We start from the raw sequence: 23863 nt of genomic DNA, 5'->3' as shown, positions 1-23863 counted from the left end.
GGTCCGGTCACCTCTTCTCGTTGTGCAGCGTTTTTTGCCACACTTTTTCCTTCCCACAGACTTCCCACTGAGGTGCCTTGATAAAGCACTCTGGGAACAGCCTATTTGTTCAGAAATTTCTTTCTGTCTTACCCTCTTGCTTGAGGGTGTCAATGATGGCCTTCTGGACAGCAGTCAGCAGTCTTACCCATGATTGCGGTTTTGAGTAATGAAACAGGCTGGGAGTTTTTAAAAGCCTCAGGAATCGTTTGCAGGTGTTTAGAGTTAATTAGTTGATTCAGATGATTAGGTTAATAGCTTGTTTAGAGACCCTTTTCATGATATGCTAATTTTTTTGAGACAGGAATTTTGGGTTTTCATGAGCTGTATGCCAAAATCATCAGTATTAAAACAATAAAAGACCTGAAATATTTCAGTTGGCGTGCAATGAATCTAAAATATATGAAAGTTTAATTTTTATCATTACATTATGGAAAATAATGAACTTTATCACAATATGCTAATTTTTTGAGAAGGACCTGTAGTCTGGCTATGAGTAACCCACTTCTAGCCAAAATAACATCGAATTTTGTTGCATCTCGTTTTTGCCAAAATAACTTGCGAGATGTATGATATTCCACCATGTAAGCAAAGTCAACGGTGATAACAAGGCGTTTGGTTTAATTTCTTTGACATGTTCTATGCATAGCCTAGACTATGGTTATACATCTATTAAATTTTCACTGACTGCCCAGATTTTGCCTTGTTTTAGCCAGACGTCAGGGCTGTGTTTGGACTGCTATTAGACGTCTTTTAAACTCAAAATTGCTTGCTGGGAATGGTTGGTCTTAAAGAAATATTCAGGGTTTCAGGCAAGTTAAGATCAATCAACAGCTCTTGTTGCATAATGTTGATTTACCACAACATTTTTAACTTTCCTCTCCTTTTCTTAAAAAACTGGATTATAGTGTGGCATTTACAATTGCAGTGAATGGAGCCAATCCGTAAATCCTAAAATATTCTCAATAGTACAGCCACAAGATAAAACAATATAAATGTTAACAAGATTTTTGTGTGATAAAGGAAATCAATTATAGTTATATCCAATTTTATAACTTTGTTGCTGGGACAACATAGTGGCAAAAATGGTAAAAACGATTCTAAAAATGACGAGAACAACCTTATAGCTAAAATAATACACAAGTTTTAAAAGATAAATTAATACAAGTGTTCTTATGAATGTAGTTGCTTGACATTTTTGTATTATAAATGCAAATTTATTTCCATTTACTTTTTTTACTTTTATTTATTTTGTGGTAATCAACATTGTCATGTTGTTGATCGAATTAACATTGAAATGCTGTTGATTGAGCTTAACTTTGAACTGTGAATATTCCTAAAAGGAGACTGTAAAAAAAAAAAAAAAATTATTGTGTTATTATCAATACTTATTCGTTCAAGTCAGTCTAATTCCAAGACATCCCCTTGGTGTTAACTTAAGTTCTCAATTCTACTCAAGCAATGATTTCCTTCTCTGACATCCTTCTCATCTCCAAGCACGATGGTGCTGCATAATGAAAAAAGAAAAAAAAGCCTTTCAGGTGCCTCCACTGTGGCCTTATTCGGTGGTTCTCTGTCTGTTATCAGCCCTTGAGGAGAGTTAATTGCCCCGGTCAGTCTGTGCCCCGTTTTAGCCATAGATGATGAAGTGTGAGGCTACATTTCTCACACTGCACAAAATGTGAGATGTTGTACACAAGCCAGATGCAGGTCAAACACTTTAGTGGGAGTCCCATCTGGGCCATGGACTGATTTACTGTACTGTGTCATACAGTAATTATCACAACATGTTCTCTTTAGCGATAAAATGTCTGTCAAGGAAATGAATATTAATGTAAACGTATTACATTGTGGATATAATGAACTGTGAGTGGATTAGGAGAAGAATTTTGGGGTTTGGTACCGCAGGATTGATTGGCACATTAGTCGCCTCAAATGAACTGGTTCACCAAAGCGGGCCCAAAGGAATGTGGGTGAATGTGCTAAAAGACGTGAACTTTGAACCCTAGTACGGCATGAAGGGAGCTGAAGAAGGAGCCGAATGAAAGAGAAATCTTCGTCTTGTTTGGGGTTGAAGTGCTGTTTGTGGACTCTACATTGTGAGTCACTGAGCCATTCCATTTAATGGAGCTACACAACTTCCTGCAGTTCCCCTCATTGTGCTGCCAGTATTCTGTAGATCAAAACAAGTATCGACTGCCTAAATCACTCAAAGAATCTGTGCATTTTATTGGTCGGGATGGGAGTACATACATAGGCCTTGCTCTTTGTGTCATTTAAACATTTAGATTGTTTCCCCTAGATAAATGAAGCAAATGAATAGTAATTGTTTACCAAGTTGAACTTTTTTTAATTTGCTGTAGGAGGATTTGAGGGTTTGGGATTTCTCACTTTTTATTGCCTTCATCTCTCAGCTTTTAAAGACGATTAACTGCCATAAAGAGCTGACTTGTCCTTCTCCATAGACTCTGGTCCTATATAAAGTTAATTTATGGCAAGGCTCTGCAGGCTTGTATTGTGAACTCCTGTGGGGTCATTGTACCCTGTTTAGTCACCTTACTCTGTGGACTATGTAAAAAAGCTGTGAATGAGTTCTTGAATATATCTCTGCCATCCACAAAAAATGTTTGCATCTTTTTTTGTTAATAAAAACCACTCTGGGTCAGTATTTCAGCACGAAGCCTGTAAGTAATAAAACATAAACGTGGTGATAACATCTGTCAGATACAGTTCTCTTTTATTTATTGACGTTGTAACTTGAATGTTTCCTTAATAAAGGCCACATTAAAATATAGGCTTTGGTGCTACACTGAAAATTTCTCTTTGTAAGAAGGGAAAAAAACTTTTATTAAACGTAAAAAAATTTGTTGCCGAAGGAATTGTTTATCTAGACGTTAAGTTAAATATCATTTTTATGTGGAAAACAATAGCTGTAGCGGTTCAGACGAGATTCTGGAGTATTATCTTTGGATAGGGAATTTAATTGGCATTATTAGGATAACGGAAACATGTTGACTCAGATATAATACAACATTTACATTGGATTATATTCCACTCTGTATGGGTTTTGTAGATCTGCTGGAGAAGATTGGGACCACAGAAGCTGGCAGTCCAAAGTCCGGTAATCTCATAAAGACATGCAGTTTTTCTGTGCCAGCAGTAATCTATAATTCATGAAAGAAGTGAATGAGCGAGCCGGTTTCTGTCAATCACAGTCTCCGTTTTTTCATGTTATTCTCCTGCATTTCCAACCTTCCTCAGTATGCATCGCACTCGATGATTGAAACAGGTGCTTCCCTCAAGGCCTATCAGAACTGCTCCATTTATAGATGAAAATTAGATTGTTTTTTCCCCTCTTATTGGTTACTCATATTCTGTTCTGTGCTTATTGTTGCTTTCAGGCTATTGCATTGGTACAGTAATGTCAAACTGACCTTGCTCTAAAATGGCATGGGCCCCTTATGGGAGAGACGGGGTCGAGGGCGTCTCCTCCTCCAGCCAGAGGGTCTTTGGCTCCGGCCGGCTCGAGCGGTATTCTGCCGTAAAGGAGTCCTCATGCTGCCCACCTCCTCCAGCTCTTTGCTATGCTCGGTGGAGGCCATTGGACCTGTGGACAGAAAAGGTACATGTGAATTCTGAAACCCAACATAAAATGATCAAATGGATCAAAGTATCTTGGTCACTTTGGTTAAACTGAATTGCAAAAAACAAACAACCTTTTTTCCAGTGGTTGGATAAAGACTTAGCCCCGCCCCAAAATCACAACATTTGCAGAGCCAGAGTTACATATTAAAAATTTCACTGTTAAGAAACTTTATTAGCATAATTTATTGCTGCAAAAAAACTACCAGAAAGTCCTTCAGCACTGTCACGTACACTGTTTACATGCACATCTTTGAACTTATCACATCATACGAGGAGTATCTGTCTCAAGAACAATGGAGAGACGCATGTCCTGAACTTATATTTGTCTGTCCGTCTGTGCACTACGCTGCTCGCTTGTTAGTGTGCTCAGATGTTTCCAGTCATCTCTCAATAAGTGCGAGTAGATCCTTTAAACCGTCTCATATCCACAGCTTGATGCACATCAGTGCGTCTCTAACCTCTAACCTCTTTAGAAAAATCAAACAAGTCCTCCGGGGAGAGCAAACATTCTGGGAGGTTTTGGGGAGACCTTGATCTGTGCAGCACTATCTGATGTCAGTGATCTCCCATTCAAGTCCTGAATTGGCTTTCTAAGGGTGTTTTGTTTGAGTTCATCATAGGTATTGGATGTCTTTCCATGGAAAGTTCCTAGTCTTCCTAATGACAGAAGCAAGAATCAGTGAGTCCCGTCTTTTTTTTCTACATTATTGAAGGGGATGAATGGGAAAACAGTCAAAACACACTTGGTCAATCATCAGTTATGTTTCCCGTTTCAGTCCACTGCTCTCCAATCCTTCATTCCATATATACACATGCCATACTATCCTCTTTCCGCTGAAGCTCATGAAGATAATTCACCAAAATCTTCCAAATTCATCTCCCCTTTATGCATACGTCTTTCTGCCTTTTTTGTCTATGTTTGTCTACGCTGCCAGAAATGTCTTAAAAAAGGAATCTTTCAGTGAGAGCTCAACAAATGCCTATCCTACAGAGTAAACAGAGAATCCTATTAACCTTTCCCAGCAAGAACTTGAATGAGATTATTCTCGTTGGGTCAAGACATTCCCAACATCTCCCTGCGGAGTGACAGACAACCTAAATTAAGAAGACAACAGGGAGCAGATGTTTATTTTTTTAAATATCATAGTACAAACAATTCTTGTAAATTAAACAAAAAAGTTAGTGTAAGATTGAGCTCAATTTTAGACCTTCTAGACATATTCTTGTTTTGGAACCTTGGTAGCCGGTTTCTAGCTTTTTTTAGCTAGTCCAGGCTAATAGACCAACTTCGAGCAGCTGGTAGAGAAGCTAGAAACCTGCTTGGACCAGGTAGAAACAAGGTCCAAGCAAAACACATCTATTAGCTTAATATGGATTTTTCAACAGGAAAACGCAAATTAATAACTAATAGCTAACAGCTGTTTTCTCTTTATAACAGTCTGGGGGTTTTTTTCACAGAGAGGATCAAGCAGCTAACGGCATACGATTTGAGTTGGTAATCATACAGCCTTGAAATTACTTAAATCTTTGACGGTTAGTACATGTAGTGACTGGACGACGTGAGGCCAAACACGTTGCCCGTAAGTCTGCTTATGAGTTAAATATCCTCAAACTATATTTTTTAAATTCCTGACAGCTCAAATTACATTTACAAACTAATCGCCTTTAGCTGACACATTCACAGCGGACTTATTCGGCGAACAGTGGACTAATTCATTTGCCCCACAGAACGACTTCATTGCATACTTCAACATCTCATGGAAAAAGGAAACCACGCTAAAACCCATCTATCCACCAGGCCTGCTAATCCGAGCATTAACCTCCTGTTATTTCTCCACAAATGAATGAAGCAAGTTTACACATTCTGTCTGCATTCAAGTCATTTCTTTCTAATCTAAGGGGTTTAACATTTAAAAAGTCTCCATGTGATCAGAAATTTCCCCCACCCGATTGGTCCTTTAAAACACTCAGGATCAGCTGTGAGAAACAGGCCAGAAGTCTTTTTGCTTTTTCAGTACCATAATCACTCAACCCAATATATTGTTCTCTACAGCGTGAGGAATAGTCTTGAAATGTCTCTGAGGGGGCAAAAACGCAATGTTTTTCGGCCAGGCAGGCAGAAGTGGCTGTAATTACACCTGGCTGAGCTGAACGCAGCACATCGCCGGCGCCGCAGCTCTACTATCAGCGCCTGTCATGAACCTCTCCATAATGACACAATTTAGATGTTTCCTTCCATCACCATCTGACAGGCAGCGTTTGCTGCCCGCTTAGCTTTGAGGGGAGCAAATCGCTCAGAAAATTGTCATCCCAGGCAAACAAGAAGAATGCTGTTAAAAATTATCTCTGGTTTTAATAAGAACAGCATTTATGAATCAACTCAAGACATGCATTGGATTGATGAAGAGGGAGGTCTATTTTAAGCACTCAGAATCACTCCATTGTCTGTTTTACGACTCTTGGCTTCTTCTTTATCTGCATAGCTCCTTGTGTGACTCTGCGGGTCGTATCTTTCCACGCTTCGTGGCGAATACAAAGTGACAGGAGCAATAACCGTGGATATACTATAATAGATGGCATATGCTGATGGGATCTTTCTCTAACTTGCTGCTTGTTTACCAGACCCACTCAGGGATGAGAACGCTCTAGCCCCCTTATTGCATTAGATCTGATGGCGCTGATAGTGGGCCTTCTCACCAACATAATTTCTTCCAGGTTCACCACCTAATGACAAGCAAGTCAGGAAGTAATATTCCACTTGATGCTTCTCATGATACCAGCAGTCTTATCCGAAGACGGCAAACTCTTAAAGTGAAAGTTCAACCAAAAATACATTAAATCTGTAATCATTTACTCATCCTCGTGTCGTTTCAAATTTGTATCACTTAATTTTTCTGTGGAACACAAGAAAGACCTGTCTCAGTTTTTAATTTTTTTAAAAAAAAATTGTCCACACAATGAAATTCATTCAGGTCCAGTGTTGATTTGGACGTCTGGACCTCCAAATCAACATTGACATTCATTGTATGGTAAAAAATGTGGTTTCTCTGAATGTGGCACGTAATTATATTACTGGTATTTTGGTTGTTGTACGTATTGCGGCACGTATTCACAATTTTAAAATAATGTACCACCTACATTAAACGCTGCCCTAAACCTACTGTAACTGACAGTCTGAGCAAAAGCATATGTGAGATGAAAACGCATTTGCTAAATTAACCATGCCATACTTCTACAAGTCTTTGATTTCTTTTAGTAAGTGTTGTGACTTGTACTTGAGTGCAGTGCTATACCAGGTGAGCTACCAAGCACGTTTACTGCATCAGGAGCTCGTTATGTGATGCAGATGTCAAAATGTACTAGTTTACAAATCATGCATTATGGTACATAATTGTACAATGAGCCACACGCACAAAAAAAAACTTTATTAATTGATAATTTGTCCCTGTAATCATAATTTGTGTGAAAAGGAATAAAAGTTGTTGCCGTTTTACTGCCACTAGTGCTGAAAACTGCAGTGAATTGTATAGTTATGTTTTTGAAGTTTTAGGCCGTGCCTATGCTGAAATTTTCATTTCATGGGAGGCGTTTGATCGAGTTTAAAAAAGTGGGAATTCTGGCACACTAAAATGCTGAAGTCACCACAGCTTGCTCACACGGAGATGGTGGCTTGACAGGAAGTGTTCAGATTGGTCAAATTCATCCAGGCTAATGATAAATAGCCAGATCGTTGCCATCTCATCCTCTAGTACCACACTCCTTAGGTTCATCCATTATGTTGACTTTTTAACACGACTGCCTCGCCGTGCCTCGCCTCCGCTGGACACCTTGTGTCTGATAGTGTGTCCCTGTAAATCCCAGGGCTGCCTCTTAGCCGAGAGAGTTATCCATCACCCAGCACTTTCCTGACAGGGAGAGAGAGGCCCAGGCTAGGCAACGTTTATAAAGGGCCGAGCTCAATCTGATGAATAGTTCACCGAATTTCTCTGACTGGCCTAAATTTACAATATACTCCCTGTGCAAACACACAACACGAAAAACAAAGAGCCGAGGCTTCCAATAGATATAAAGTTTAGGCTAGTAGGAAGACCTTTTAAACTCGGGGCACCAGATGGATCTAATCTTTTACTCACTACTCCAGGAAGTGAGAGATTAGATCTACTTACACGCAAAGCAGAACCAGGTGAGGAGAGGGCAACACTTATTTATGGCTGGTTGTACTACATGCATTATCTCTGCTTATACATTTGCCCTTCTAGCACCTCCACCACGTCCCATCCTAAATCAACCAAATTCAACGACCAATCAATGTGAAATCAAAACCGTCTTGCTTGGTTAGTTTTGTTTGCACAACGTTATATAGGAGCATTGATTTGTTTGTCATTGCTTACAGAATATTCTGCTTGACGTACCCCATCTATTTATTGTGGAGACATGGATGCAGCGGTGTCTAGGTGTTTGTCTGACATCCAGCCTTTCACTCTCTCCACAGCTTGAGACTGCAGTCATAACAGCTCTTGTAAGGGCGTCTCCACAAACATGCATAATGGAGACCGGCAACGCAGCCACATCATAAGTCAAAGGTGACACAAAATGTTATGGAGGTTTGTGTATTTTCTTATCTTTTGTTTTTAATAGCAGCCTGAAGCTAATGAGGTTTTGTGTGTGGCTCTATCTAAAGAATTAGAGCATGTCTAAACAGATCCTGTTTATACTGTACTTCAAATGTAAAAAGTTATCAGGCCTTTAGATGACATTGAGTGTGCTTTCGTGCATCTTACACTTAATAAGCAGACAATGTGTAAGGTCATGTATGATCTGTGATTTATATGGGTATGGCTAGATAAAGTGTGGTGTTAGAAGACATGCATACAGTGAAAACAGTGAAACGTAAATATTATTCTTTATTTTTTAGGTTAATAGAATATTGAATTCATGGAAGTAATAAGTAGATTTTATTGTTTTTAATCAGTGAAATATGATATACCAAATATATTTTAAATAAAAATGTAAAATGTGTCTGTACAAATTTATAATATAAAGTATTCATAATGGTTTTAAGCTGTGTATATGTAAATACATTTAGAGCACTTTAGATGTTTGTTAATATTTACAGAAATGGCCAAACATACAATAATATATGTGCAAACATGACGTACAAATACCTATAAATACTAATGAGATCAGGCTGGTCAGAATTTTTTTCTGTTAGGCCAATTAGCCTCTCTGTTCTGTGTCCTGGTGGCTTACGCAATGCATGCACATCTTGTATGCATATCTGTCTATGTTTCAGAGAAACCAGAGAAAAAAAACAAATGATTACAATTTTTCTTCTATTATCTGTTTTTATAATAAGCTTATTTCTGATAGTTGTCATCATGTAAACTCATTAATTGATGCTCGGTTGCACATTACACACAGAAAGGTGCAGCGTTTTTGTTGTGTGTGAGGCCAAAAATTTCCAAAAGCATTTTGTGAATGACTGTTGGTACTTTGTTTTGCCTTGCATATGTGCAAGAAGAGGCGTGGAGTCCCATGGGGGTGTAACCATGGCTGACGGTGACGTCAGAGGCGTGATCCCTAGTGTCTCAGAGGACATTCATTCAATGAAATAAGAGAGAGAGATATCTCCACACTTAGCTGCTTTTTTTCCCCGCCACACACGCAGGCATGACAATTTGATGCCCGCTAAGACTATCCTTTAGCTAGTCACACTTGATCATGAGCATTATGCTTAGAATGAGACACGTTAATTAGCATGAAACCCCAGTCTGAATCACTTGCCTAGCTCATAAATAAGACCCTGTTGCACTAAATTTCCTAACAGTGTGCTATTATCTCACTAAATATACTACTTCTGATATGGAAATGATGTTAAAGAAGCCAGTAAGACTCCCCGAGCGGCGTCTTAAATCAGCAGCCTGGCCTTTTGAAGCCTGGAGTCGCGGCTCTGCTTATCGCATGCCTACCAGTAGTACAGGGCCTTGGCATAAACTGGTACCAGTCTCTAACGTACTCTCAAACCACGTTTCCATGGCAGCCGCTGTGAAAGGCACTCACTGAGGAGCAAGAGAAATGACATTGTCAGCTGGAATGGATCAGGTTTCCCAGTTTACAAATTTCAGCACAGGTCCATTAATAGGTGGAGGTAGGCAGTAAGATTGCTTAACCCTTTCCCAGGCCAGTCGTTGTATTTCATCACATCGGGGGCTGTTTGATATTCAGCATTGTGCTGCTGTGATAGCACGCGGCTTGCAGGAGAAAATGAAGGCCTGCATTGTGTTCTGCAACTCCGCAGAGGAACAAAATCGCATGAAAAGTTCACAGACTTTCCCACACCTCCACTTTGAGCTCCATTACTGAAAATAAGAGCAGCGCTCTGATAAAAGTGGCTGAAGCTTCTTGTCACTGCTCTTTTCTCTGATCGTTTCTGACACCCTCAGATGGTGTGCAGCCTTGCAAGCAAACTACACATGACCCAAATTAGCGCTAAGCTATAATAATGTGGTTAGAAATGGCCCGGTTCCGAATGATCAGAGAGCTGCAGGTTCAAAGCGCTACGGCTGCTGCCTTGACTGCTAATGATGTGTTGAGAGAAAGAGAAAAGACGGGAAAAAAGGGGAGAAGGCTGATTAAGACTTGCTCAAGCTCTTGCACCAGCACTTTAGACTGGTAGAGGTGAATCACTGGGTAGAGGTTACTGCAGGTTGGACATTTAAGTACAAGAAAATCAAGAGAGCCGATCAAGCAAAGCATCTTAAGTGCAATTTCTTCTGAATTGGCTTCCAGGGTAAAGCAGCATGCCGTCTCAAAGAGGATTTACCTCTGAGGCGGGCAGCAAGGGCGATCGAGACCCGAATATTCTCGTCAGCAGTGATGGGCTCAAACTCAGCATGTTGGTAATCGTCAAGAAAGTGCTAGCTCTTTAGCTACGGGATGCTCCGGCAGTCTATTTCCAAGGGCTCTCTAATCGGTAATGAACCACATCCACCCCATACTATTGTGCTGTCAGCTGTGAGCCCGCATGCATACTGTCTTTAAAGTGGATGTGTGATGGTATAGCTTCAATTCTCTTGCTTTGGGGCCAGTGCCTTGCTACTGAAAGGAGTGTCAACCGGTGCATGCTGGGATATTTCCAGCTGAGATCACACTAAACAATCAGTCATGAAAAGACACATATGTGTCATATGGATGAGAATGGACTGATGAAGCATGATTAACAGCTCAGATGTGAATGGCTTCTTGTGTTGTGTGATGGAGTGTTTTTGTTTAAGAAAATTTGCCCTGGTTCTCACAGTAACGTTGTGAGTCAAGTTACAGGCCATATTTAATTACTGACAGTTAATTTACCTTTTTTTGTTTATGTATGTTGGTATATTAGCCACAGTGTTTAACCAGAATAAGATTAAATGTAAAGCTTCACAATCTTTGAGTAAACTCTCTGTCTGAATTGTATATGTATTTACAGAATCCGGTTCCAATTGCATGCTAGTTTAACAAACAAGACTTATTCATTCAACATGATGTTTTTCTCTAGTATGCTTTTTGTTTCCTTTGGGATATAAGACATGATATAAACTATCATGCATACCTCATTTGTTCTATACTGAAAGACGGGAATTTATATAGCATGATAAGATTTGCTTTGACACATAATATCTTTCAGTTTTGAATTGTTCCTTCTGGACATTTTAAAAACTATTTCCTATCAGCTGCCGTGTCTTTACAACAAATTGGATGACATTCAATATACTTACCAGAATTGGTTTTAGCTTCATAAGCAATAAATGTATACTTAATTTACATTTAATGTGCATTGCCCTCTATCAAAGAGATCAGAGAATACACTGAGACTTGAGTTTTTATTGGCGGTATAAGATTTAGTGCAATAAAATTGAAGGCATAATAACGCATATCTTGTACCTTGAGGCTTGGAATTATGGGTAGTCCCAGTGGGGGAATCAGTAAAGTGTTCCAAAAACTCTTGAACACTTCTCATAAACAATCCAGTCAGTTTCTCACATCCATACTGCTCGGAGCAATAAGAGCCTCGCCTCTGTGTTTCTGAACAGATTTAGTGAAGTACCCACGGCAGAAGCCTTAAATCAGGCTAATGGTTTGATGTGATATACTTCTGAAATAATCTGGGAAAGCTCACAATAGAAGTACAAACAGCAATGTGCTATTTTTCTGCCATTAACTGCGAACAAAACCGGGCCTGTGTGCTGCAAATGTGTTTTTCATTTTTTGGTCTTCAAATTGAGCATGAAAATAATTAAAGCACATTTATTCCTCTACTTGAAATATTTATACAGCATTTTGCCTTGCTGTTCATAAAAATGTCCACTCTGATCGTATCTGATCAGCAACCACAATAAACGTAATGCTTAATATTTGAAAAGGGAGCTATAAATCAGGTTAATATCGGGCCCCTGTGGATGCAACTATAGGCGTTCGATATATCTGGCTTTAATTAAAAAGTTGGGGAAAGAGGGAGATTTTGGGGGTGTTGAGGGAATATGTTTTCTGATGTTTAGAAGAAGGGGCCTAGCTAATGGTTTGTCAGCTTGCTTGTGGGTACAGGAGGCATGTAGCTAGCCAGATGCAGAAGTGTGATTCTGAGAGAGAGCAGTGAGCAAGCATCCATTTGAAGCAATTTTTGCACAGGGCCCTTTATATTCCCCGCATTTGTCCAACTGCAAATTCGGGAAGACCACCAGCTGTGAAGTTTTAAAGACCTTTTAATATTTTAGCGGCTGTGTTCCTCACCACATCAGAAGCCTGTATAATCGCTTTTTTCTTTTCTTTCTCCTCCATCAGCACCCTTCAGGATTTCTCCTCTGCAAGTCTGATGGTGGAGGTGATCTGATATATTCAGAGTGCTCTGAATTGCATTATGCTTGCCTATAGCAATCATACATGTCAAGACATCCACCGTACTGCAACTGGGGAGCTTTTCTCAAAGGTTACCCTATGTCTTTACCACATGAGTTATAATAGAGCTCAGAAAATGTACTCTTGTTTTATAAAGGGCACTGTTTTATTGGTTCTGCTCAGCCGGAAAAATAACCACTTCCACAGCTCCGAGCAGATATTTATGAAGTATTTATAAAATGGTGCAACAAGTTGGCAGAAACTGCAAATTACCCTTTGCTTGATCTGTTTGAATGGGCATTATTTATGTAAAAATAAATGTCAGCATGTACATTAATATAAAGTAGTAATTGTTCAGTGAATAGATCACCTTCATGCCATTCCTACATGAAGTGTTCACACTGCTCTTTTCCTTTGCTCTAATCTCCAAAAACAACAGGCACTATAGAGATATACTGTAAAAAAAGGTCCATATGAAATGAAATTTGAAATTCACTGATAATTTTCTTCACCGCAGCTCATTCATGTTATGTAAACATGGTGCATTTGCACATATTAAACATATGCACATATTCCAATTGCACAAAAGAATTTGTGTGAATGACATAACATTTAGTCTTTTTATTTAAAGTGAAGTATATAAAGCTTTCAGAACACTTGAAATTCAGCTTACAAGTCATATGGATTACTATTATGATAATTTTGTGGAGTTTTGTGTTCATTTTTGTAGTTTGACAGCATTGTCTGTTTCATTGCATGGGGATAAAACACTACCTAACATTTTCATTTGTAGTCAGAATCGGAAGAAAATCACATGAGTTAGGATTGACAGGAGGGTGAGTAAATGATGTTATTAATTTATATTTTCAAACTGGTACATCACATTGAACTCTTCTTTATAGTTTATTTGCATATCTCTGACAAATCACACTGCAGTCCTTACAGTGAGGCCATAGAGGATATCCAGGTTACTCATAAAATAGATCTGAGTCACTGACCCTCTGTATGTGTGTGAGCATGTGCACGTATGTGTGTGCATATGCATGCTTGTGAAAGAGATAGGGACTCTGCCAAAAATCCATCATGCCTCAAAGCACCGCTGAATGATTCTTCATAATCCTGTGATGACCTTTCTGTATTGCTCATCTCCTTCCTGCTGCTTTGACACTATTATCATGTTATCGCTGGACATCTGGAAAAGTTTGCCTTTTTGTGTTCTCTCCATGGCCACTATAATCAAGTGCGTAACCGCAAACACCTCCTTCACATTAAGTGAACTCATGGAATTATGATTTAATGCTTCCTGCATGCTTTTAACACATGGCCACTGGTGTTATTTCACAAAATATCCTGATCTGTCCCCCGTTTTTTCTAAAAAGAAACATTGTGTGGCTGAAGACTTCCTAATGAGCTTTATATTTGTTTTGCAGGGGTCTTACGCTGACCCAGGACAAGCCCACGCACAATCTCCAATGCTACCTCAAAGTTTAATACCGAATAATAGCGTTGTTGACAGCTCGCATGAAATCGCCCTTTTCCAAAGAGCTGATTTCAAACAGATAATGCCCGAGATCTGATCTCCACACCATCACCTGGACGAAGAGGACAAACCAAGCAGCTAAAATTACACCATCTCAGGACTTCTGTGCGTGTATGTGTGTGCGTGTTTGCTCTCAAGACTGTATTTTTGAAAGGATTTATCCCGCGCTTCCGTGACTTTGAAAGATGAAGCGCCGATACCGGACTCGGACTGACAACCCAGAGTGGCTGAACTGTTTCCACAATATGAAGTGTTTACATACCAGACTTGAGAGTGGAAGACAGATTGCTTTCAGGATGAATTATGAGTGGCTCAATGCGCTCAAGATTTGCCCATTCTTGAGGGGAAGCCCATTACAAGAAGAGCAGATTGAGGTATGCGCAAACGAGATTAGCAGGGCCGCAGCCGTTCTGCTGGGTGACGTTCAATGCCTGCGGATGGCGAAGCCGCTGTCGCCTGTTGCACCATGACTTCTCTGCGTCCCCACCCTCTTTCAACCTCAGAGAAAGCAGTGCGCAGATCATCCCCATTGTACAGTTGAGACGGATGGCAATTTCCAGCAAACTCCCAGTGTACTGGAAAAGCGTTTGTCTGAAGATGAAAGGCTTCACACCCGCTGCCTACACACCGAGTCGCTTCCAACACCTTCCCGCGACAGCGCGCAGCTCCGGCTCCCCGCGGCTCCCTCACCCCCATCTCATGATGGAGATAATACTATACTAATAGCGCAAACAAGGCAGTCTGACCTGGATTACACGTTAGTAGCCTGCCCTTCTAAAGATCAGGCTCAGGCTCCACACACATACAGGAAGAGTGAAAAACGACACTGACCGTAATGCAAGGTAATTGCTTCCCATTTACTCGTGCAGAGACCAAAATAGCAGCATCTCTGTAACAAACGTGTGTGGAAACGCAGGGCGTAAAGGGCCGTTTGATACGGCAAGTAGCCACTACCCAGCACCCTTCAACATGCACACAATCTCAAACACACATGCTTCCCAGCAGTTGGACTTTAGAGAGATGTGAGCGTTTACACAAGGGCCACAGTTGTTTTTTAACACAACCCTGTTACCTGCATCACATCTGCAGGGTGGCCACCAGTCACCTGACTCGAGCTCACAGCTTTAAGACTTGCATGTCATCTTTGATAAAAGGTTTTATTGTGGAGGTAGATGAAAGATAACATGATGTTTGAGCAAGAATTACATAACAGCACAATAGCAGATTGTTTTTGGAATAAATCAAATGGAGGTTAAGCACAATAACTCTGATCTATGTAGCTTCAGCCCAGAGAGACTGAGAATCCATCTACGATGTGGCACAGCCCAAAAGACATGGATCAAATCCACCTTTAAACATCTACAGGAACCGTAAGTGCCAAGAGCATATCAGCGTTTTCCTTGTGAAATCCAAATTAAACAACCATCTGCTGTTTTTAACACCTCATTACATGCACCACAATACCGTATAGAAAAACACCTTACATATACGACATCCAGGAGTACATAATCCTAGAAAGCCAAGTGTTACATGACACCAGGAAGAATCATCACCATCATCATCGCTGTTATTTTCCTACATATGTCATGGTAAAGTCAGCAAGTAATCCACCAATGGCACAATTAACTTCATTAAATGGGCACAATAACAAGCCAAACCTCTGCAGTGCAGTACAGCGCGCAGCCAGGTGCCGTTTTCCTCCTCTCCCCAGCCCCAGAAGGCTAACCATGCTGGGTAACTGATCAACTACAGCTGCCCATTCCCGTTCCCAAGGCTAACAGCAGAGAGAAAAAGATAAACACGAGGAGGCAACAGCCGTCACGCTCCGTACTTACCAGCACTGGCTGAACACAGCAGAGAAACCACCAGCACAATCACCAGCGTCAAGATCTTCACATTCATTTCTGCTCTCCCCTCCGTTTCCCTGCCAGTTGCTAGCTGATATACTGTAGTGGTGTGTGTGTGTGGATGGGAGGGAGAGGAGAGTGGGTGAGCGAGAGTGAGAGAGAGAGAAAGGGAGAGAGACTGTTTGCTCTTCGGTGCGTGCGTGTGTCTGTGTGTGTGTGTGTGTGTGTGCGCGGCTGCGTGCGTGTGTGGCTGTGAATGTGTTTGTATATCTGTGTGCAAGTGTGTGACAGCGCCGCTGAGATTGAGGGCAGGTTTCTGTCTGAGTTATCCTGCCGTAATGTGCAAATTTCCCTTTGTGAATTGGAAGTCCAGTAGAATGAGTGTAAAAAGAGTCGGTTTGTATCAGGGCGGTTTGCCTTGAATTAGGAGCCCAAGTCCCTCGTGTTGCTTATGTATCCCTGACTCTGGGGGTCACGGAAAAGGGGGCTTCCTCCCCCTCGGTATTAACCCTCCCACTGAGAGAGAGAGAGGAAGAGGGTAGCTATGATATTAGTCAAACAGATACCCTTCTTAGAATTGTTTAAGTTGTGCGTGTCCGGAAACAACATCACATGAAGTAAAGATGGTTTTCTTCTCTCAAACATCTCATATATAGGTAGATGAGTTGAACAGACCAACACAGTTCACTTCCATATCCTTGGTGGCACTTTTTTTTTTTGGTCCATTTTGTGTGTCCCAGAGAAAGACTTATCAGGTCCTCTGTTGTTTTGTTTGATTTGCTGATTCTGAGTCATTTGTTTTGCTCTGTGTATAGATTTCCATTCTCTGCAAGAACAAAAGGTTTGATGAAAATCTGAGCGGAGGTACATTTGGTACTGCATGAATTTTCGTCCAATAAACAGGAAGGGTTTCATTTCTCATGCTGAATGGTGAGTGATATGAAAAAGCCTTGAAGCAGTAAAACGTTTTAATATATATATTTCCATGAATTATATGGATGTAAAGTTGATGTATATTGTAATTTCATTCCATTTATTTTGTTTTTTGCTTTAAATATTTGTTTTCATTTGTATTTGTATTTACAAACTTTGGTAACATTAATCTAGCTCAATTTAAACTGTTTATGACCCACCCTCTTCGTTTTCAATGCCTAAATGAACGTTCCCATAATCGAGTCACTAAGAGAATTAAATACAAGTGTAGCTAGAGGCCAAGAGACTGTGGCAGTTGAGGACGGATGGTCGTATTATGTGCTGTAATGTTGTCAGTATTGTTCTAATCAAGATGCCTGCCATATGGTTTTGTTACAAAAATATCTTCTCATTACTTCACTAGCTCAGTGCGGCGTTCTGTCTTTCAAGACTAATGATTCAAAATACTTTGTGTTAAAAAATATTTTCATAAAACAATTATTGCCACTGTTAAATGGCAGTTTCCAAGGGTCTAAAGAAGCAGTAGTCTAAAATCCACTGACACCCATTCAGTAAGTATACTAAACAAAATGAAGTGGCTGCTTGAGTCACTGAGCATTCATAACCTGAATTTTGCCTCATTTATATTCTGATTTCTGGGACCGTGGCTCCATGTGCCATTGTTTTCTGTGGTCATCCGTCCCAGGCAAGCATGTCCGTAGCACCCTCTTCAGACCTTACAACAGGAGCACCTTCCATTTTAGCATGGTCCACTTGAAGCCTTCACTCTTTGTGAAGTAATCCTTTGTCTGGTAATGTCCAATGCAAAGTCTGAAGGTGCTTATCCTCCACCGACCTAATTTTAGCTTGGAGATAATTTGTTGAAGAACACTGTCCAGCTTTTTTGCATGGCTGGTATCTGCTAAAACATGCCTGACTCGATTTAGTTGTTTTCCCGAGAGGATTAATGCAACAGTTAACACACAGTAAACATAAATTTAAATTAGTTTATAGAATGCAACTAAACCGTAATTTCCAGTAGAGTATGAATGGCATGTTGTAATGCACTCAAGAAAGATGCATAAGAGCATTTGTGACTTAGAAAGGGTTTAAAGTCTCCCTAAAATTGCACCAAATTACCTTTAATCCTCTTTGGGTGTTTTAAGTACCTTGCATATGGGCATTTAAGTTTCTGCTTCTTCCATTTTAAATTCAGAGCTGCAAATTTTTCCTTATGGTTGTTAGACATGTTCATAACTGATGCACCTGGCATATCTGACCTCACAGGAAGTACTTGGATGTTTACAGGAAGTGCCTTAAGAGTAAAGGAATGCCATGCATTTCACATGCCAATCCCATTCATCATCCGAAACCCTTCCTGATTTACCGTTGTATTAATAGTGAGGAATGTGTGTCCTCACCGCAAGTAAACTTAATTCAACCTGGATCATAGAAAACAAAGCTGTCCCCCACTCATGTTTAGTGATATCTGTCAATACGGAAAAATCAACAGGTGTTTTTTCATCCGAAGCTATAAAAGGCAGCTTATCACATAAAATGTTTACTTTATTATTTGCCTCCATTCATGATTAATGTTCTTCCTGTTTGTTATCCGTCTCTTAATTGTTTCTGTGTTTGGTACACTGTACCTGAATAAATGTGGGCGGATGTTTGTTAGTGTTGTTGAGTGATCTGGTTTAAAATAGTCAGGGCTACTGAATCACGCCATCATATAGTGAGTATTGTTTTCAAGGCCTGTAAACATTGAAAGCCAAGAACTAGTTAAATGATATGGTAGTTTATGCCCACTGTAATGTTTAACTATTTTTGGCAACAACAGGCTTAATTAGTGAAATATTGAAAAATACACACATTGCCGTTATCACACTTCAGGTCAGTGGATTAAACTTTCATCCCATAATCATGTCTCCAGCCATGTCTTTTCAGTTGAGACAATCATGCCATTTCTACCACTCTCGTATATTGTAGGTAACGGATTGAATTTGTTCCAGTAATTTACTTTACTAATGTGCAATTTGTTTTTGTCTCTTTTTTCCTGGAGCCTTGAGTTGCTTTCGTGGAAATTTATTGCAAAGGATTTGTGGCTATGCAGACAGTTGTTAATTTCTAGCTCATTATTTACCCTGGACCAGCCAATTATCTCCAGTGAACACTGGCTCTAGTGTTGCGTGACTCAGCAGCTGCTGTCTCCGTAATCCAGGTTATCCGGCCCATCAGCGAGAGAGCGCTAACTTGGCTAACATGGGATGACAGTTTAGGGTCACTGTCAATTCAATAGAGCAGATTTCAAATGCTTTTCACTTTATAGACAATATAAGGAATTCAAAAATCTCAGGTATTTTTACCTTTGCATAGACTTAATAGTACAGATTGACTTTTTATTTTATTTTAGGTAACACTTTATTTTACAGTGTCCTTGTAACACGTTACTATAGAAATAACTATAGATTATGCATAATTACATGCAACTAACCCTACAACAAACCTAATCCTAATCCTTCCAAAACCCTATAGTAAGTACACAATTAATATTACTCGGTACTTAAATGTATAATTACACTGTAACAAGGGCCTTAAAATAAAGTGTAACCTTATTTTGTTTACCTTTGCATGGTTACTGAGTTACATTGTGTTGATTTGTAATAGTACAGATCAACATTTGATCAATATTTTATTTTGCTTTATTTTATTTTCATCTTTGCGTGCATATTGAGTTGCAGTGTTGATCTGTACCATTTTCTTTTAATAACTCAGATCTACATTTATTTTATTTTATTGCTCTTGTACAGACAGTACGTAATGCAGTTAGAGACATGTTACAGGAAAAAAACTATAGTCTTTTTGCATAATCAATGAGCTGTCTTGCGTTTAAACAAAGAGATGTCTTTATACAGTCTTAAGCCCACATACTCCTTGTCATAGATTTACTCCAGAAACCTTAAAAAAACAAACTCACAACAGCTTTGACAGTGCAGCCAGTATCTAATCAGAGATGTGCATCTCTGGGATAGTTTCACAGGTGCCAGATAATGCAAGCGCTGATTTTGAAGTCACCCGGCTGTCTCTGTCTCAAAGGCTCTGATGAATACATCTCGGGGATCCTTTATAGCCGTGTGCTTAGTGGACTTTTGTGTTCTCTGGAGATACATGCCAACTTTTCTCATGGTCCTTTGGACTTCTAATGGTGCTGTTGTTCTTCTATATGCACTCCTTCCAGAGCCTTCCTTCCTTTAGCAGTGTTTTTTCATCTCTGCTTTCTCTCCTGTCTCTATCATGTAAAAAAGAAACGGATTTAAAAGAAGAGATATGCTGTTCATCCAGATCCGGAGTTCATTTATTGTAGCAGTAAGATGAAAAGAAGTCAAAACAAATTGAGAGGTCGCAGAGAAAGCCATAGCAGAGTGCGTTCCCTTTTCCTCCCTGATGATATTCTGCTTATCGGAATTTCGATCAGTTCACACCATCGCACGCAGTTTAGAAACGGCCGGCTTGGTTTGAATGGATGGTGGTTGTAAGTTCTCGAAGTTGGAAAGTAGAGTGTCAGCCTGGCTGGGGATCAGAGTCTGTGGAACTGATGCAAGCCTAGAGATAAGAGACTGTTTTCAGGAAGAGCGGCACGCGGGCATTTGGTGTTCCTGAACGGGACTTTGAAGTCGGACAATGCCCACTCCTCCACAATCTCTAATGATCTTCATCTTTATGAATGATCTGCAAATGACCAAGCAATCCTTCCTTGAAAATTTCTCCTGTTTACAGTTTCTACTGCCAGGCTAATCTTAAATCCCGTTAATGTTAAATAACCGATATTCCAGGTGTTATGTGCCTCGTGTTTAGTCTGGAATGTGTCTTAAAATGTGAGGTTACAGTCAGGGGGCACAAAAAATTGCAACTGTTGCACAGTTGTTAAACGACAAAGGAAAGTGCTAATTATGCTAAAAAGAGTGTTACAGCATGTTGAAGATTTTCATCTTCTGATAATTTTCCTGTCCTCATTAGTGGTCTGCATCATTAACATCAGTTAAACGTCTGCCGTTCTCTCCTCTGTGTATTGCAGCGGCGGTCTGCCAGCACAGGGGACTTTTGCAGGAAAATTACAGTCATTTTCATGAAGAGGTCATTATTTGCTCTGATGCAATCAGGCCAAGGTGAACAAAAGACAAGGAGAGGAGTCAATAAAGAAATGGATGTATCAAGTGCAGTTACATCAGTAGCATGTTTTTACCCTACATTCGCCATGGCCAAGCTGATGGATTACTCTTTCACTCACTGCCCTCAAAGTCATTTTCAGAAGCTCAGTCTGTTTTTTTTCTGGAGGTTACACACTTATTTAGAAAAGAAGGGAAGAATGTGAGGTGTGGAAATGTGGTGGATGCCGCCTTTTGGCTTTGAGTGAATAGGAACTAAAAAGCCTCCATTAAAGCTATGGTGGAGTGGCAGTGTTTTGAACCCCGTCTTTGTTTCTGATATCTGTGAAATTCGCCTTTGATGCGCTGACACCTTCCCTGTTATGAATTCTCTTTGCTCTGTCTGTGAAGAATAGCATAACAATTCACACTTCACCGTGTAAAGTTGCCTTAGTGCACAGAGCCATAAATATCATTTATTTTGTGTCACGCATAAAGTCAAAAGCAATAGCCTAGTTCTTGAGGTGCTTTTACCCCAGCTGTGTATTGTTATCAGCTGGAATGGGCAAAAAAAGGCTAATGACCCGTACTACTTAATGACCAGCTCAGAGGCCGCCGAATCCATATCATAAATCGTTCCTGTGGGTCGTGCCTTGGTTTCCACCTGTAAGGGGGAGTGCAAGTTCAGGTCATTTTTCAACATGTGATCAGGGACTCATTAGCAGCGGTTTTGTTCTGCTCTCATAGCGATGGAGAATGGTATGATATTAAATCGTTTTCCTATTGTACAGGGCTCTAATTAGCTAGGTCATTCGGGAACCTTAAGTGGTGGATTTTGTATAACGAAACATGGAAATTTTAAATAATCTTCATTTTAATGTATCCCCGGTGTCCCGTTCCCATGTTTAGCTAACATAACAACTCATGTGGAATTTCGAAATAGTTTGAGTTGTATTTGGGAACTTTTTGTCAGATATAAGGGACAAAGATAAAGGTTAAAATAAAAGGAGCAAAGGGGTTTCGAAAGAAACCGTGAAAAGGAACAGGATCTAGCGGTGGATGTGTTGTCCTTTGTGTGTTTGGCATGTTGGCAGCACTTGATAAATGGACTGTTCTGGAGGAATCCATTCACCCTTCACAGTGCCACTGACCCTTCTCTGTTACGTAGCAACTAGACCTTCAGTGGAGGAATCAGTATAGTCCGCATAGCTCAAACCTAGAGGAATATGTTTAAATCTCTTATGTCTTTTGACATGCATTTGTGTGTATATATAAATATAGTTTGCAGGATAGCATTTGTCTGGCTGTTTGCTATATCCACCAAACTTTTAATTTATTCTTTTTTTCTCATGTTCAGGTTGAATTCATGCAATAGTCTGAAGAATTGTTTTTTGTTTTGTTTTTGAGTGATACCTGTGATTCGAAGGGGGAGACTTAAATTGTTTGCTTCACATTGTGCACATTTTTCAATTTCACACAAGTCAGCACACAACTCAAGACTACTGACCAGCATTTCAAAATAGTACAGAGAAATCTTTCATCTGTCGTGTGCTAAGACACTTTTTGTTATCTGTGATTTTCTATCTTGAGTACTTTTCACAGCTGTCAGCTAAAGGATCGAATATGAAAAAATTTTATGATGTGCACTCATAAAAAAACTGCATGAAATTGCTTTTCACATCCATTTAACCTTATATATGTTAAAATGTAATTTATTTATTTGATGGCAAAGATGAATTTTCAGCTGCCATTACTCAAGTCTTCAGTGTCACAATATCCTAATATGCTGATTTGATGCTCAAGAAACATTTTTTTATTATCAGCAATCAGGGGTGTAGGTTTGATTTTTACATTGGTGGGTACATAAAAGCAGACCCCATTATTTATAGATATTGTAGCCAACACTCATTGGCATAAAAAACTCTCTTTATGAGTTATATGTTAAATAGACAATAATTACACAATTTTGATTATGTAAACCATTACAATTTAGCTTTCTGTACTTCGTGATAAATTATGTAATGCTATAAGTTAAAGGTAACTAATGAGGACGAAGAGGCAGTTTAGAAGGGAATGGCTTAATAATGTCACTGTACATTTTAATATTAAAAATGAATTGGATACCGATGATGATTCTGAAAGGAATCGATTTTGATCAATTTAATGCATCCTTGCTAAGTAAAAGTTTTAAATTCTTTTTTAAAACAATTAACTGACCCAACTGTATAAACTCTGGAATCAAGAAATGGTTAATGTATTGTATTTCCCCAACCAAGAAGTGATTTCAGATTCAGATGTGAAGAATGTTACTACATTTTTATAAAAGATTTTGGAAATTAAATTTACATTTCCTTTACAATAACTTGCACTAATGAAATAAGACATTTATTAAGACATTAAATATTTAATTTTGACCTTCACATTTGAGTCTGCATTTGTAAGAGGTTGAGAGCAGTATTGTTTTAGTATAGTTTGGGACACCATTTTAATGTGGTCACATTAAACATGATTATGCATCTCGGACCAAAACTATGAATTCAGGCCCCCACACCCACTGAGCCCTTTGTACTGTGATTTTTAGTACTGATGTAAGGGAACGCCTAAGATCCTTCAGATTAATGACAGACACATGGACACTCATGCAAGGGTGTGACCCAACTGAATATGTTAATATTTCTTACGCAATGTGTGTGTGATTATTTTCTGTTGGTGTTCATGCTGTCTGATAATCTCCCTGCATTGAATTTCAGACATAAAGGTCATGTCTCATTTCGCCTCAGGCCAAGATGACCCGTTCTCCTCTGATTCAGCACATTGCAGAAGTGGCACTCCGCCATCGGATCAGCGGATCATAACACACA

General features: G+C 39.6%; 1 protein-coding gene and 1 long non-coding RNA gene across 2 annotated transcripts in view; both read left to right on the top strand.

Moving 5' to 3' along the window:
• The first annotated feature begins 3450 nt into the window (after positions 1-3450).
• Positions 3451-9526, top strand: LOC130090911 (uncharacterized). Its single transcript, XR_008807744.1, has 3 exons — positions 3451-3661; positions 8177-8267; positions 9203-9526. It is a non-coding gene; the product is annotated as an uncharacterized LOC130090911 (long non-coding RNA).
• Positions 9527-10484: 958 nt separating this feature from the next.
• The window catches only part of LOC130090900 (uncharacterized), a 30746-nt gene continuing 17367 nt past the window's right edge, over positions 10485-23863 (top strand). Inside the window, exons 1-2 of the mRNA XM_056258533.1 lie at positions 10485-10583; positions 16761-16809. Of these exons, the coding sequence (XP_056114508.1) occupies positions 10485-10583; positions 16761-16809 (148 nt within the window). The remainder of the gene's footprint in view (positions 10584-16760; positions 16810-23863) is intronic.

The sequence above is a fragment of the Rhinichthys klamathensis genome, unplaced genomic scaffold (genome assembly GCF_029890125.1).
Source record: "Rhinichthys klamathensis goyatoka isolate OS25496 unplaced genomic scaffold, OSU_Roscu_1.1 h1tg000153l_1, whole genome shotgun sequence".
NCBI lineage: Eukaryota > Metazoa > Chordata > Actinopteri > Cypriniformes > Leuciscidae > Rhinichthys > Rhinichthys klamathensis.
This window is presented reverse-complemented; position numbering and strand designations above follow the sequence as displayed.